At 39.4% G+C, this 15,453-nt stretch overlaps 1 protein-coding gene across 1 annotated transcript; it reads left to right on the forward strand.

The window, feature by feature from the left end:
- Positions 1-436: 436 nt before the first annotated feature.
- LOC144962039 (phospholipid-transporting ATPase ABCA1-like) lies at positions 437-11,434 on the forward strand (the record flags this gene model as incomplete). The annotated part of the gene is made up of 5 exons (XM_078895020.1): positions 437-695; positions 884-1,028; positions 3,647-3,823; positions 4,651-4,768; positions 11,244-11,434. Coding segments are annotated over 5 exons (890 nt in total), but the record flags the coding sequence as incomplete, so codon positions are not given.
- Positions 11,435-15,453: the final 4,019 nt, after the last annotated feature.

The raw sequence follows: 15,453 nt of genomic DNA on the forward strand, positions 1-15,453 counted from the left end.
CCTGCTCCACTCACTTTTCTGAATTAGGCATTTATTGGTGTTTTTATTAATTCAAGACCATCTTACATAATAATAAATAACTACTCAAGTAACAATGGGATTATTACAAATATTTGTGTGCGTATTATAAAATGTATGTTCTAAGCTCATGCCAAATTTTATTTCTCTTGTTAAATTTTCAATGCCCGTATCCAAGGAGTTACCTTTGCCCATTGATTTGACTGCGCATGAAACTGGTGCCTTTTCTTCAAAGTCGACTTTTTCAAATCTTGGTTTTTAAACTCTCCCTACTTCTATCGGTCATATCTCAGCAATGAATAATCAGAATTTTATAAATTTGGTATCAAATTTTTAGGCATGATATAAATTGAAAACCCCGACTTAATAGCATTTTGAGGCGTAGGGTGACAAATATGACCTTGATTCCTTCCACCAGGATGCCCTAGAGAATGACTTTGTCAAGGGTCTTCTAGAATCCACACTGGGTGTGTCAGCCACTAATGTCCTCACTGGCCTGGACGCTCTTCAGTCCAACAACTTTGACAAGGACGACCTGACTGCCCTCCAGGCCGTGGCTGAGATCATTTCCAACTACACCTCCTGTATTGAGATGGATCGGTTCATACCCATTGCCACAGAGAAGGACCTGGAGTTGGAGGCTTACAAACTCAATCTTAACAAAACCTTCTGGGGAGGTGAGCCTGTCATCTGTACTGTACAACTGTCCTTGTGTTACAACTCTCTCTCTCTCTCTCTCTCCTTTCTCTCTCTCTATCTTTCTCTCCCCCTCTCCCCCCCCCCCTTCTCTCTCTCTCTCTTTCTCACTGTCCCTCCATGCACGTGTATAAATATCAAGCAGCCAATAACTGCCTTATCCTTCCAGGAATCGTGTTCACCAACACAGAAGTCCCCAACCCTAACACAGGCAGACGTAAGAGACAGTCTGACCCAGACATCCCAAAACACGTGACCTACAAGATTCGAATGGATGTGGACAACGTGATGGACACTGCCAGACTCAAGTCCAGGTCAGTCACAGCTTGGCTGGAATAGACTCAGAGTTTACCCCTGATTCCTCTTGCATTAAACAAACAGCAGCAGTTGCTAGCCACCCTTTACATAGGATGCTAGTATTTTCTGCCTGATCTGACAGACTCTCTTTGGTGGAGTTTCTTGATCTCCCATGGCGGGCAGGGAGTTTTTTGTTGGTGTTGTGTCTTCTAGTTCCTTATATCTGATCTCTTTGTCCATGTTGTTTCTGATTGGACTCGGCTGGGAGGGAAACAGTCAGATGTGTAGGATTGGTTTGGGAGAGGATATTGTTTTCCTTGTAAATCATCTCTCTGTTTTGTCCTTGCATAGTTTTTGTTTTGAATTTAATTTTTGTAAACATTTGAGTGTATTCCTCTTAGTGGAGACCTGTGTTTGTGTCTGGTTGAAACTTTAAGGTGATGTTAGTACATGAATTGTGTGCTCTTTGAATCTACAGTTGTTCCCTATTTGAACCAGTCGCCATTGTCTTTCCTTTTTTGAGTGCTTTGAACTGTAAATGTAGCATTTTGACTCTCACATACCTGCCATACTTGACAAATCTTACGAATTTTAGACAAATTTCTGAGCCAATTACGAAAATACGAAATTGTATGGAAAATTACGAATTTTGAATTCTCAGTAATTCTTAAATAATGATAACTACTTTTTCGTCTTCTTCTTCTACTACTACTACTACTACTACTACTACTACTACTACTACTACTACTACTACTACTACTACTACTACTACTACTACTACTACTACTACTACTACTACTACTACTACTACTACAGACCTGCCGTTCATACCGATTAATCGGTACCATACCGATTTGCAAGACCTTTTTTTCGTATTTACCGATTTCCCGATTTACTTGCCGATCGTACCGATTTCACCAAGTGACCAAGGGCCCGCAACCCTCCACCCCTCTCTTTTACGTTTACTTTGTGCTTTACGTTGCACGTTAAAATTTTCAAGTCTCGTGAACTTTGACCCCTCCCGCGATACCTCGATAGATCACATGACGTAGCGAGCCTCTTTGTGATGCCCTCACACAGATAGAAAACACACACGGCGCGTTATTTAGTTTTCATTTCCTTTGTGAAGCGACAGCGAGCTGTACTGGTAAACCACCGCGGTCCCTGGCTTCTGCCTCGTTACCAAGTGCCACCATCTTTAAATAAGTTAGTAGTCAGATTGCCAGATTGGCGTTGTGCGTGCCATTTTGGGTGTTGGGGAAAAATAAGGAGGGGGGGGGGGGGGTGTGACGCTTTGGTTAGTTTGAGTGACAAGTGTCAAATTGTGACACTTGGGATCGACCAAAAAGGTAAGGAGGCTATTAAAGCCTTATGTTTTCTTAATAAATATTGTTTTTACGTCTCATACTGATTTTTTTCCCCAGATACTGATTTTTTTACAATGTCACACTGATTTCCTTTTTCGTGAAGTGGCAGGTCTGCTACTACTACTACTACTACTACTCTGTCGTTGCTTTTAAAAACACAGTAATGCAATGTTAACCAAATAGCACATACTGTATTCTTCAATAAAACGGCAGTACTACTACTATTACTACTACGACTACTACTACTACTACTACTACTACTACTACTACTACTACTACTACTACTACTACTACTACACTACTACTACTACTACTACTACTACTACTACTACTACTACTTACTATACTACTACTACTTATACTATATTACTACTACACTCATATTACGACTATTATCTACAAAAAAAAATTTAAAATTGATAGTGAAAATAATAGTAATAATAAAGCAGGCCTGTAAATTTTCCGCATTTCGACAATTCGCTCAGCGGAAAACAAAAATTTAACAAATTGAAGGAAAAGAGGAAAGCACTTCACTCAGTCATCCTCCCATGGCCTAAGAGGCAAGTAAAGCACACCAACAGTGTTTCTTCATCTCCCTTTGCAACTTTGAAGCCAACTTCATGGTGAATCTGTATGTTTTAGGGGTTTAATAATAGTCATGTTTTAAGCCTCTGTTTGTCCTAAGTATACTTTTTCATTTTGTTTCACAGCCTATTGAATTGGTAAAATTCTAAGAAAATATTCCGGGAAATGGGGATCTTTGCTCATGTTATATTGAAAAAGCTTTGGCTTCAGGGGACGTTGTCTCACTGACCACCTACCAGTGCTCTGCCCTGGACTTGGACCCAATTATGCTTGGGGGATTTTCAGGCAATTTTTTCAGGGGGCAGATGCAGGCCTGATCAAGCTTTTCTACAGCATGACAAGTAATCATCAATGTCAAATTGTGGTTGTTTATACTAATTTCTTTGTCAAATGACTAAAAATTGACATAGAAATGACTAAATTTGAAGTTGTCAATTTGGCAGGTCTGCTCCCATCTTATTCCTAATGCCTGAATGACCTAAAAGTGAGGCCCATTAATAAATCAATTCCAAAACTTGTTTGTTGTTTGTTTCATCCATTAGTTTTGGTAGGTTTTGGTCCAATACTTTTATCCTTTATTGGATAGAAAAAATCCTCCTTGTGCCGGCTTATTATACATTTCCTTCTCTGTTTTAAAGTTATTGTAATCCACGATATCTCTCTGATTGTCTCCCCTTGTCCAGTATGTACAAGATGGCAGCAGAAGATGGGTTTGTAGAAGACATGCGTTATTTGCGTGGCTTCATCTACCTACAGGATATCCTAGACAACTCTATCATTGAATTCCACAAAAACCCAGTCCTGAAAACACCAGGACTCAAGATACAACAGATGCCTTTCCCGTGTCACCATTATGACAGGTAAGACTTGCCTGCTGGATTTAATGCTGTGTGAAGAGTGAGACCATATAACAAAATGTGGCTATCTGCTCTAGTGCTATGACACTCTCCTTCACACCATAAGATCCAGGTTTTGATTCCCACTCTGAGCTAAGTCCTTGAAAAAGGCTCTTTACTCACATTCTTTCACTGTACTCAGGTGTAAAATAAGTACCTGGCTGTTGACAGCGTTGTCTCTGTCCGAAAAAAAATCCTGATCTCGCCTATCAGGCATCGTGTCTCGTCCTACATGTTAAGTTTTGCTGTTGACTAAGGACCTTTGTAAAGCGCTTTGATCACGTTTAGTGGATGTAAATGCTCCAATATTATAAAGAGCATAGATGTGGATGGACGTCTGAAGGGAGACAAAATCAGGCTGATTAGGAAATTCACCCTGATGTCTCTCTTGTCTAAATGTTGTTGGTTCGACAATGTCTTCCATCTGTCATCAGGGTCTACTCACTAATCATGCTATTGTGGACTGGCTTAGATTTATAGTCTCTCGTCATCTATGAATTGAAGCCGTATCCCATTTGGTCCGTTACTAAACGTGTTGTCTCTTATAGAAAACATTCTGGTCACAAGTGTCCTTGGGTAAGGCACTTTATGGACATAACCCTTCTTGACTCAGGTGTGCATGAATACCTTGCTACAGGCAGTGCCTGATATTGTACCAATGCTCTAACAGAATGGATGCCTTACAGATGGCTGACTTTGCTATAGAAACCTTGATTTTTTTTTACTGTCTGATTGGTTTGTAAACCATGAATTCATTCCTTTGACAATGTTCCCATTCCAATTCATTTTAGCTTTGTGTTCATGCTTAGTTCGTACCTCGTGCCCATCATGATGACCTTTGTCTTCCTGGCCTCCATCGGCTCAGCCACCAACAACCTGACCTATGACAGGGAGAATGGCCAAGAACAGGTAAGCCACACCGATGTCAAAGACACCACATTGCCATATCTACAGTCGTGGCCAAAAGTTTAAGACCAAAATAAATGAATTAAGAAACATTAAATCTAAACCTTGTGAAACAAGGAAAAATTAACAAACTCACTTCGAATGATTAAAAATAGTATTGAATACCTTGACTGAATCTTTGAGCCATATTTCAGTATTTTGTATGTCCACCTTTTGCTTTGAGGACAGCTTTGATCCGTCGAGACATGCTGGAAATCAGGCTTGGGCAATATTCTAGAGAAAGCTCTTGACTCCAAACATTGTTGATTGCTTCAACAAGGGCTTTACTGTTCGCTGCCTGTTTGTCTGCAATCTTGTTTTTCATGTAGTGCCACAGATTCTCTATCGTGACCTTGTTCTTCGAAAGAAAGTCCTGAACAATTTTTGATCTGTGGCAAGGGGCACCGTTCGTTCATGAATATATTATACTAGTGTGACTGCAGATTAGAATGCAGTTTGTCTTTCTGTAGTTCCAGGTATTTTTGGCCATTCATCGTTGTTCCAGGATCCAACAAATATAGACCGGCATTTCCTGACTTGGAAAATGCATCCCAAATCATTTGGCTTGGCGGGTGTTTCATGGTCTGGACTGTATGCTTTTCATCATACTGTTTACCAGCTGGTCTTCTCACGTTATATTTACGAACAACAAACTGTTGCACAGTTGATTCGTCTGCAAACATGACGTTACCCCATTGCTCTTCAGTCCAATGTTTGTGCTTCTACGCAAATGCCAATGGTTTCTGTTTTATAATTTGGGTCAGTCTGGGTTTTCGAGCTGGTTTGTGAGGTCAGAGGCCGAAATCATCAGTCAAGCCTCTTGAGACTGAATGTTTTGGCATGAGGCAGTAAGATTCTTCGAAACCACTGTCCTAATGATCCTATCAGCTCTGGGAGAAGTTTTCATTAGGCGGCCAGTTTTGTCTCTGTCTTTAAAAAAATGCCTTCTGATCGGTACTTTTGAATAGCATTGTGCACTGCATTCTTGCTGCACCCTACCTTGCATGATAAGTCACGTTCTGTGTACCCTTCAATGAATAATGTCATCATTTGAGCCCAAACAATGCTAGAAATGGATGGATTTTTGCCCATTTATGTGCTGTCCACAAAGTTCAATCAAGTGACTATAAATTGCTTCAGAATGTCAATATGAACATCAGCCTTTTCTGTCAGCTATCAAAATTGCAGAATAAACATCTTTTATTGAAATGAGTTCATTTCCTGTGCTGCACCAGAGAGTGCGGTGCGAAAATGAAAAAAATAGCTTGATGAGAGTTTTTCAAAGCTTGGTCTTAAACTTTTGGCGATGACTGTAGCTCAATACACTATTCAGTCTCTCATGTTGAACAAACAAATGTATGGGATTGTCCAATCGTTTGAAGACGAGAAATAACAAGAACTGATACATTTCCAAATATGATTTCAACCATGATAATATAATGGTTGTTTCCAGCTATGCCACTGATACATCCAGGAATCCCTAGTCCCATCTGTGGTAGTGCTCCAAGGGTGAAAACAAGTCATCATCTTATAGTTCCATCTGTGGTAGTGCTCCAAGGGTGAAAACAAGTCATCATCTTATAGTCTCATCTTTGGTAGTGCTCCAAGGGTGAAAACAAGTCATCATCTTGTAGTCCCATCTTTGGTAGTGCTCCAAGGGTGAAAACAAGTCATCATCTTATAGTCCCATCTTTGGTAGTGCTCCAAGTGTGAAAACAAGTCATCATCTTATAGTCCCGTCTGTGGTAGTGCTCCAAGGGTGAAAACAAGTCATCATCTTATAGTCCCATCTTTGGTAGTGCTCCAAGGGTGAAAACAAGTCATCATCTTATAGTCCCATCTTTGGTAGTGCTCCAAGGGTGAAAACAAGTCATCATCTTATAGTCCCATCTGTGGTAGTGCTCCAAGGGTGAAAACAAGTCATCATCTTATAGTCTCATCTTTGGTAGTGCTCCAAGGGTGAAAACAAGTCATCATCTTATAATCCTATCTTTGGTAGTGCTCCAAAGGTGAAACCAAGTCATCATCTTATAGTCCCATCTGTGGTAGTGCTCCAAGGGTGAAAACAAGTCATCATCTTATAGTCCCATCTTTGGTAGTGCTCCAAGGGTGAAACCAAGTCATCATCTTATAGTCCCATCTGTGGTAGTGCTCCAAGGGTGAAAACAAGTCATCATCTTATAGTCCCATCTTTGGTAGTGCTCCAATGGTGAAAACAAGTCATCATCTTATAGTCCCATCTTTGGTAGTGCTCCAAGGGTGAAACCAAGTCATCATCTTATAGTCCCATCTGTGGTAGTGCTCCAAGGGTGAAAACAAGTCATCATCTTATAGTCCCATCTTTGGTAGTGCTCCAATGGTGAAAACAAGTCATCATCTTATAGTCCCATCTTTGGTAGTGCTCCAAGGGTGAAAACAAGTCATCACCTTATAGTCCCATCTGTGGTAGTGCTCCAAGGGTGAAAACAAGTCATCATCTTATAGTCCCATCTTTGGTAGTGCTCCAAGGGTGAAAACAAGTCATCATCTTATAGTCCCATCTGTGGTAGTGCTCCAAGGGTGAAAACAAGTCATCATCTTATAGTCCCATCTGTGGTAGTGCTCCAATGGTGAAAACAAATCATCATCTTATAGTCCCATCTTTGGTAGTGCTCCAAGGGTGAAAACAAGTCATCACCTTATAGTCCCATCTGTGGTAGTGCTCCAAGGGTGAAAACAAGTCATCATCTTATAGTCCCATCTTTGGTAGTGCTCCAAGGGTGAAAACAAGTCATCATCTTATAGTCCCATCTGTGGTAGTGCTCCAAGGGTGAAAACAAGTCATCATCTTATAGTCTCATCTTTGGTAGTGCTCCAAGGGTGAAAACAAGTCATCATCTTATAATCCTATCTTTGGTAGTGCTCCAAGGGTGAAACCAAGTCATCATCTTATAGTCCCATCTGTGGTAGTGCTCCAAGGGTGAAAACAAGTCATCATCTTATAGTCCCATCTTTGGTAGTGCTCCAAGGGTGAAAACAAGTCATCATCTTATAGTCCCATCTTTGGTAGTGCTCCAAGGGTGAAAACAAGTCGTCATCTTATAGTCCCATCTTTGGTAGTGCTCCAAGGGTGAAAACAAGTCATCATCTTATAGTCCCATCTGTGGTAGTACTCCAAGGGTGAAAACAAGTCATCATCTTATAGTCCCATCTGTGGTAGTGCTCCAAGGGTGAAAACAAGTCATCATCTTATGTCCCATCTTTGGTAGTGCTCCAAGGGTGAAAACAAGTCATCATCTTATAGTCCCATCTTTGGTAGTGCTCCAAGGGTGAAACCAAGTCATCGTCTTATTGTCCCATCTGTGGTAGTGCTCCAAGGGTGAAAACAATTCATCATCTTATAGTCCCATCTTTGGTAGTGCTCCAAGGGTGAAACCAAGTCATCATCTTATAGTCCCATCTGTGGTAGTGCTCCAAGGGTGAAAACAAGTCATCATCTTATAGTCCCATCTTTGGTAGTGCTCCAAGGGTGAAACCAAGTCATCATCTTATAGTCCCATCTGTGGTAGTGCTCGAAGGGTGAAAACAAGTCATCATCTTATAGTCCCATCTTTGGTAGTGCTCCAAGGTTGAAACCAAGTCATCATCTTATAGTCCCATCTTTGGTAGTGCTCCAATGATGAAAACAAGTCATCATCTTATAGTCCCATCTTTGGTAGTGCTCCAAGGGTGAAACCAAGTCATCATCTTATAGTCCCATCTTTGGTAGTGCTCCAAGGGTGAAAACAAGTCATCATCTTATAGTTCCATCTGTGGTAGTGCTCCAAGGGTGAAAACAAGTCATCATCTTATAATCCCATCTTTGGTAGTGCTCCAAGGGTGAAACCAAGTCATCATCTTATAGTCCCATCTTTGGTAGTGCTCCAAGGGTGAAAACAAGTCATCATCTTATAGTCCCATCTTTCGTAGTGCTCGAATTGTGAAAACAAGTCATCATCTTATAGTCCCATCTTTGGTAGTGCTCCAAGTGTGAAAACAAGTCATCATCTTATAGTCCCATCTTTGGTAGTGCTCCAATGGTGAAAACAAGTCATCATCTTATAGTCCCATCTTTGGTAGTGCTCCAAGGTGAAAACAAGTCATCACCTTATAGTCCCATCTGTGGTAGTGCTCCAAGGGTGAAAACAAGTCATCATCTTATAGTCCCATCTTTGGTAGTGCTCCAAGGGTGAAAACAAGTCATCATCTTATAGTCCCATCTGTGGTAGTGCTCCAAGGGTGAAAACAAGTCATCATCTTATAGTCCCATCTGTGGTAGTGCTCCAATGGTGAAAACAAGTCATCATCTTATAGTCCCATCTTTGGTAGTGCTCCAAGGGTGAAAACAAGTCATCACCTTATAGTCCCATCTGTGTAGTGCTCCAAGGGTGAAAACAAGTCATCATCTTATAGTCCCATCTTTGGTAGTGCTCCAAGGGTGAAAACAAGTCATCATCTTATAGTCCCATCTGTGGTAGTGCTCCAAGGGTGAAAACAAGTCATCATCTTATAGTCTCATCTTTGGTAGTGCTCCCAGGTGTGAAAACAAGTCATCATCTTATAATCCTATCTTTGTAGTGCTCCAAGGGTGAAACCAAGTCATCATCTTATAGTCCCATCTGTGGTAGTGCTCCAAGGGTGAAAACAAGTCATCATCTTATATCCCATCTTGGTAGTGCTCCAAGGGTGAAACCAAGTCATCATCTTATAGTCCCATCTTTGGTAGTGCTCCAATGGTGAAAACAAGTCATCATCTTATAGTCCCATCTTTGGTAGTGCTCCAAGGGTGAAAACAAGTCATCACCTTATAGTCCCATCTGTGGTAGTGCTCCAAGGGTGAAAACAAGTCATCATCTTATAGTCGCCATCTTTGGTAGTGCTCAGTGTGAAAACAAGTCATCCTTATAGCCCTCTTGTATGCTCCAAGGTGTGAAAACAAGTCATCATCTTATAGTCCCACTTTGGTAGTGCTCAAGGGTGAAAACAATCATCATCTTATAGTCCCATCTTTGGTAGTGCTCCAAGGGTGAAAACAAGTCATCATCTTATAGTCCCATCTGTGGTAGTGCTCCAAGGGTGAAAACAAGTCATCATCTTATAGTCCCATCTTTGGTAGTGCTCCAAGGTGAAAACAAGTCATCATCTTATAGTCCCATCTTTGGTAGTGCTCCAAGGGTGAAACCAAGTCATCATCTTATTGTCCCATCTGTGGTAGTGCTCCAAGGGTGAAAACAAGTCATCATCTTATAGTCCCATCTTTGGTAGTGCTCCAAGGTGAAAACAAGTCATCATTTAGTCCCTCTTTGGTAGTGCTCCAAGGGTGAAAACAAGTCATCATCTTATAGTCCCATCTTTGGTAGTGCTCCAAGGGTGAAAACAAGTCATCATCTTATAGTCCCATCTTTGGTAGTGCTCCAAGTGGTGAAAACAAGTCATCATCTTATAGCCCCATCTTTGGTAGTGCTCCAAGGGTGAAAACAAGTCATCATCTTATAGTCCCATTTTGGTAGTGCTCCAAGGGTGAAAACAAGTCATCATCTTATAGTCCCATCTTTGGTAGTGCTCCAAGGTGAAAACAAGTCATCATCTTATAGTCCCATCTGTGGTAGTGCTCCAAGGGTGAAAACAAGTCATCATCTTATAGTCCCATCTTTGGTAGTGCTCCAAGGGTGAAAACAAGTCATCATCATTATAGTCCCATCTGTGGTAGTGCTCCAAGGGTGAAAACAATCTTCTATCATCTTATAGTCCCATCTTTTGGTAGTGCTCCAAGGGTGAAACCAAGTCGTCATCTTATAGTTCCATCTGTGGTAGTGCTCCAAGGGTTAAAACAAGTCATCATCTTATAGTTCCAGCTGGTCACAAATGTGTTTAGTCAAAAGTAGTCCGTCATAGCCACATGGTCCATCAATCCTGTTATACCCTGGCTTCTGTAGCATTAAATCCAAAGTAATAATGCTTGCTACCCTTTGTATTAGATCCTCTTCTATTGCAATAAAGAAGAAATGGTGAAATTTAAATAAAAGTTAATCTGTGCCTCTAGGGTTAAAGGTCATTGAACTTGTTCTTCAGCATTTTGTTTAGTGTAAATGTTGCTGCTCGAAGGTCGAAGAAATAAATAATAATGTGAAATTGAATGTGAGCTTCAATTTAATTACAAAAGCAGATCGATCTCATTCATCTGTGGTGTTTCATTCATCATGTTTTGTTGATAAAGGGGAAACCCGAAACGTTCATTCGATCTGTTTTTTTGTAATTAAATTGAAGCTTACATTCAACTTCACGTTATTATTTATAGCATTATGTTTAGTCTCTCATTATGTCCCTGAACTTTGACCTGGGGTTGAGAATAGAAACAGATGAAATATTTGTTCCATGGGGTTGTTTTGTACATTGATATAATATGCCATTTCCTCACCAGACACTGAGTGTGATGGGTATGATGTCAGGGCTGAACTTCCTGTCATGGTTTGTGACAACCATGATGTTGATGACTGTAGTGGTAGCCGTCTTGGCTGTGATGATGAAGTACACGGACATCTTCATCTACAGCAATCCCTTCATCATTTTCCTCTTCTTACTCACATTCTGCTTCAGCTCCGTCATGTTGTTGTAAGTACATTGGATTATTATCAAATACCTTTGGAAATATGACCTATGACCTATGACCCCTTCATTGTCTTATGAAGCAAAAGAGAGGAAAACCAGTCTGTGTTTGTGATAACTAAGTTGTTTTGTTCAATCTTAGTTCCAGGGCTAATCACAGAGTAGACCTTATGCCTTACCTTTAACAATGATGATAATAATATTATATCTTTATTGCCCTCAAAATAGTGACAATGTTGTCATTTGGTTACACATTTATAACAATACAATACATTGACGTAGACACACTCACCAATTATGCACACTAGTAATGTCGTAGTCATCGTCACCATCATCAGATCAACACACAGCCGTTTATTACACTAGAAATCTTTCACTTTAGTTTACTACTGCCTCACCCCCAATGGGAACGACCCACCGTCGATGACGGGGAGACCACCGTGTGGTTACGTCATAACAGATGTCCAGAACGTGAGAACTGGCCTATATTTATCCCTGCCGGTAGAATGCACCGCTTGGATTTCATTGTCAGTCAGGCTATAGGACAGATTTAGTAAAATCGTTCATTTTTACACTGCAATTGCTGACCATACACTTCTTCTATATTTTTCTATTTTATATGGATATAACGGCCACATTCTCATCTTCAAGACGCAATTATTTTCATTGATATCAAGAAATGGTGAGTATACTTTATTCTTTCTTGAAAAATGTATATTTTTCTATTTAAAATTAACTTGAAAAATATTTTTTATTGTTTAAAAAATTCAAATTGATGTTATCTGAGTTTTGTTACCCTAACACATGGTAGTAAATATAAGAGTAATAATCTACTTATAATATAGCATTTATTTCACCGATTTGTAATGACAGGTTTCTGCACAATGAATGTGTAAACACATCTTGTCTAATTCTTTGTTGGCTAACAAAATAGTCCCGTATTCAGACAAACTCCAGAGACATAAGAACACGAGTCGAATGGTGATGATAACGTTGTTGTTGTTGTTGTTGTTTTATGGTGATGATGATGATGATGTTGATGATGATAGCGCAGTAATAGTAGTAATCGTAGTAGTAGTAGTAGTAGTAGTAGTAGTAGTAATAGTAGTAGTAGTAGTAGTAGTAGTAGTAGTAGTAGTAGTAGTACACACACACGAGAGGAGAGAGAGAGAGAGAGAGAGAGAGAGAGAGAGAGAGAGAGAGAGAGAGAGAGAGAGAGAGAGAGCGTGTGTGTGTTTGTATAAAACTCATGTACGCACATTTTTAGCACGGAACGATTTTTATTGCATTGAACTTTGAACCTACTTTCACACGATTTGCCATTCCGTCTTCACGATTCGCACCTTCCCTCGATATTCTTCTACATCGCCCGTTGATACAGTCAACGGGCGTGAGAAAAGAGGGTAGATAGATATATTATGACATCATCAAAAAGCGATGTAATCAAAGGTGGCGGATGATTGTGTAACATCAAAAGCCCGGTGGACTGCTCTACAAGGCCGAACATTCGAGGGGATATGTGATTTGAGTGGGAGGGGCTTATTTGACTTTGCCGATGACCGACTGGTGGACGATTGAAATTATAATTGTCCTTTTTCAGCAGCCAATTGGAAATGGGTAATTGTAAACATCTGATTGGCACTCCATGGATAGAAAGCAGTTTGGATGTCACGGGATGAGATTGCTGGAGAGGTGGAGTAAATTTGAAATGAATTGAAAGTAATTTGAGGCGTTGTCTAGGTGTCAAATAAGACTCTCGCAGACCGGTGATAAATCAATTTTTTGGCCGCAAATGCTACAGTAAACTTCTTTCTCTATCTTATTTTTGCTAAAAATATTTCAGAGTGGGTATATAGGCGGATTCCATTTTGAATAACGGGCATTTAGAACTATATTTTAAAGGAAAATTATTACGTTATTATTATTAGCAGGCATCTAAGCGATCACTATCGTATTATTACTAACAATCAATAATATTATTATAACTCTTATTTTATTATTATCATCATCATCATCATCATCATCATCATCAATATCAATAATAACTAATGATTTTTTTTCTTTACTCAGATGAATGGTCATACTGAAAACAAGCATTGTCTCAATGCAAATGGCAAATGGACTCTGTCGAATAAGCTGTGAAGGGGCTCAAATGAGATATGTGGTTAAAAAACATTTCATGCAAACTGCTCCAGAATTAGCAAGTGAAGTTCCACCGGTGAAAAAAAAGAAAACAGAACGTTGGTTGATTAATTAGATTCTGTTTCTGTGACATGTAACAATCAGCTGTTACTTAAAATAATCGTGAGGTTTTACGTATGTTAATAAATATATTTATTTTTACCTATGATTGTCAATTTATTTTAAAATAACAGTTCATTTTGATTATCTGATCATTAATCTCTCCTCCCCCCCCCCCCCCCCCCCCCCCCCTTCCCGTCCTTTTCAATGCGTTTATCACGATTTTTTATTGTCAAAAAATGGATATTACTTATTTTTTTTACCATTATTATTATTATTATTATTATTATTATTATTATTATTATTATTATTAATATTATTATTATTATTATTATTATTATTATTATTATTATTATTATTATTATTATTATTATTATTATTATTATTATTATTATTATTATTATTAATAATAATAATAATAATATTATTATTACAGTGGTTATCAAGAGTAAGATAAATACACTGATATTTTATGATTATTACTAGTATTAGTATTACATCGATATCACGTGTTTCAACTGATTCACAATGATCATTTAATTTCTGTTATCCACGATGCTTCGGTTGTTCAATAAGCAGACCATTTTCAACAAATTTCCATTTTAAATACTATTAGCTATCTGGTCGGCGTCCTTTTTTGTTCTCGCAGCTCTGGAGAGAGAGAGAGAGAGAGAGAGAGAGAGAGTAAGTGTGTGTGTGTGTGTGTGTGTGTGTGTGTGTGTGTGTGTGTGTTGGTGTACATAAAACTAATTTATGCAACGTTTTACCACGAAACAATTTTCATTTTACCACCTCAGTTTAATCTCTCATCAGTTCTCTCTGACAATTGAACTTTGAACCTATAACTTTAACACAGTTACGTCATTCCATCTTCACGATTCGCACCTCATCGCAATATTCTTTTATGTTGACTCGTGGTACAGTCAACGGGGTTGAGAGAAGATAGATATTGAGTGACATCATCAAAAGCGATGTGATCAAAGCTGGCGGATGGTTATACAACATCAAAGACCAGTGACTGGTCTACAAGGCCTATCATATTCGTGGGTATGTGTGATTTGAGTAGGAGGAGCTATCTTGACTTTGCTGATGACAGACTGGTGGACAATTGAAATTAGAATTATAATAATAATAATAATGGTATAGATTTATAGTGCGCCAAACATCCCTTCATCAGGAGGGCTCTGGGCGCATAACAAAGATTAACTTAATAATGAAGCCCTAACACAGTACACGAACAACGCTAATTATACACATAATCAAAAGAAAGCCTGTCGGAATAAGAATGTCTTCAATCGACGCTTGAATTCCTCTAGTGAAGACGAAGAACGTATCTCTAGTGGTAGTAAATTCCACAACCTTGGACCAGAATGCTGAAAGGCGCGTTCACCAGCCTTCACTCGACAGCGGGGTGTTTTCAATTTGAGGTCGTTCGTTGATCGAAGCGATCGCTGTGGGTTATACCGTTCAACGAGGTTTGAGAGATATGCTGGTGACGAGCCCTCCAGGCATTTGAAAGCGATAGTTGAAGATTTATATTTAATCCGCTGGTCCACTGGCAGCCAATGCAGCTGCTGTAGTAATTCGGGAGCTGCAGTTTTTCTGTCTTTCTGTAGTACAACGCGGGCTGCCATGTTCTGTATTTTCTGGAGTTTGTTTATTTTGTCCTTTGTTAGACCAACAAACAGTGCATTGCAGTAGTCCATTTTCGGGAATAACAAAGATGTTACCAATTTGTTGCAAGTTTCCCTCTTAATAAATGGTCTGATTGTTCTGATATTTCT

This window comes from Berghia stephanieae, unplaced genomic scaffold (genome assembly GCF_034508935.2).
Source record: "Berghia stephanieae isolate SIO BIC M18660-M18661 unplaced genomic scaffold, UCSD_Bste_1.3 scaffold559, whole genome shotgun sequence".
NCBI lineage: Eukaryota > Metazoa > Mollusca > Gastropoda > Nudibranchia > Aeolidiidae > Berghia > Berghia stephanieae.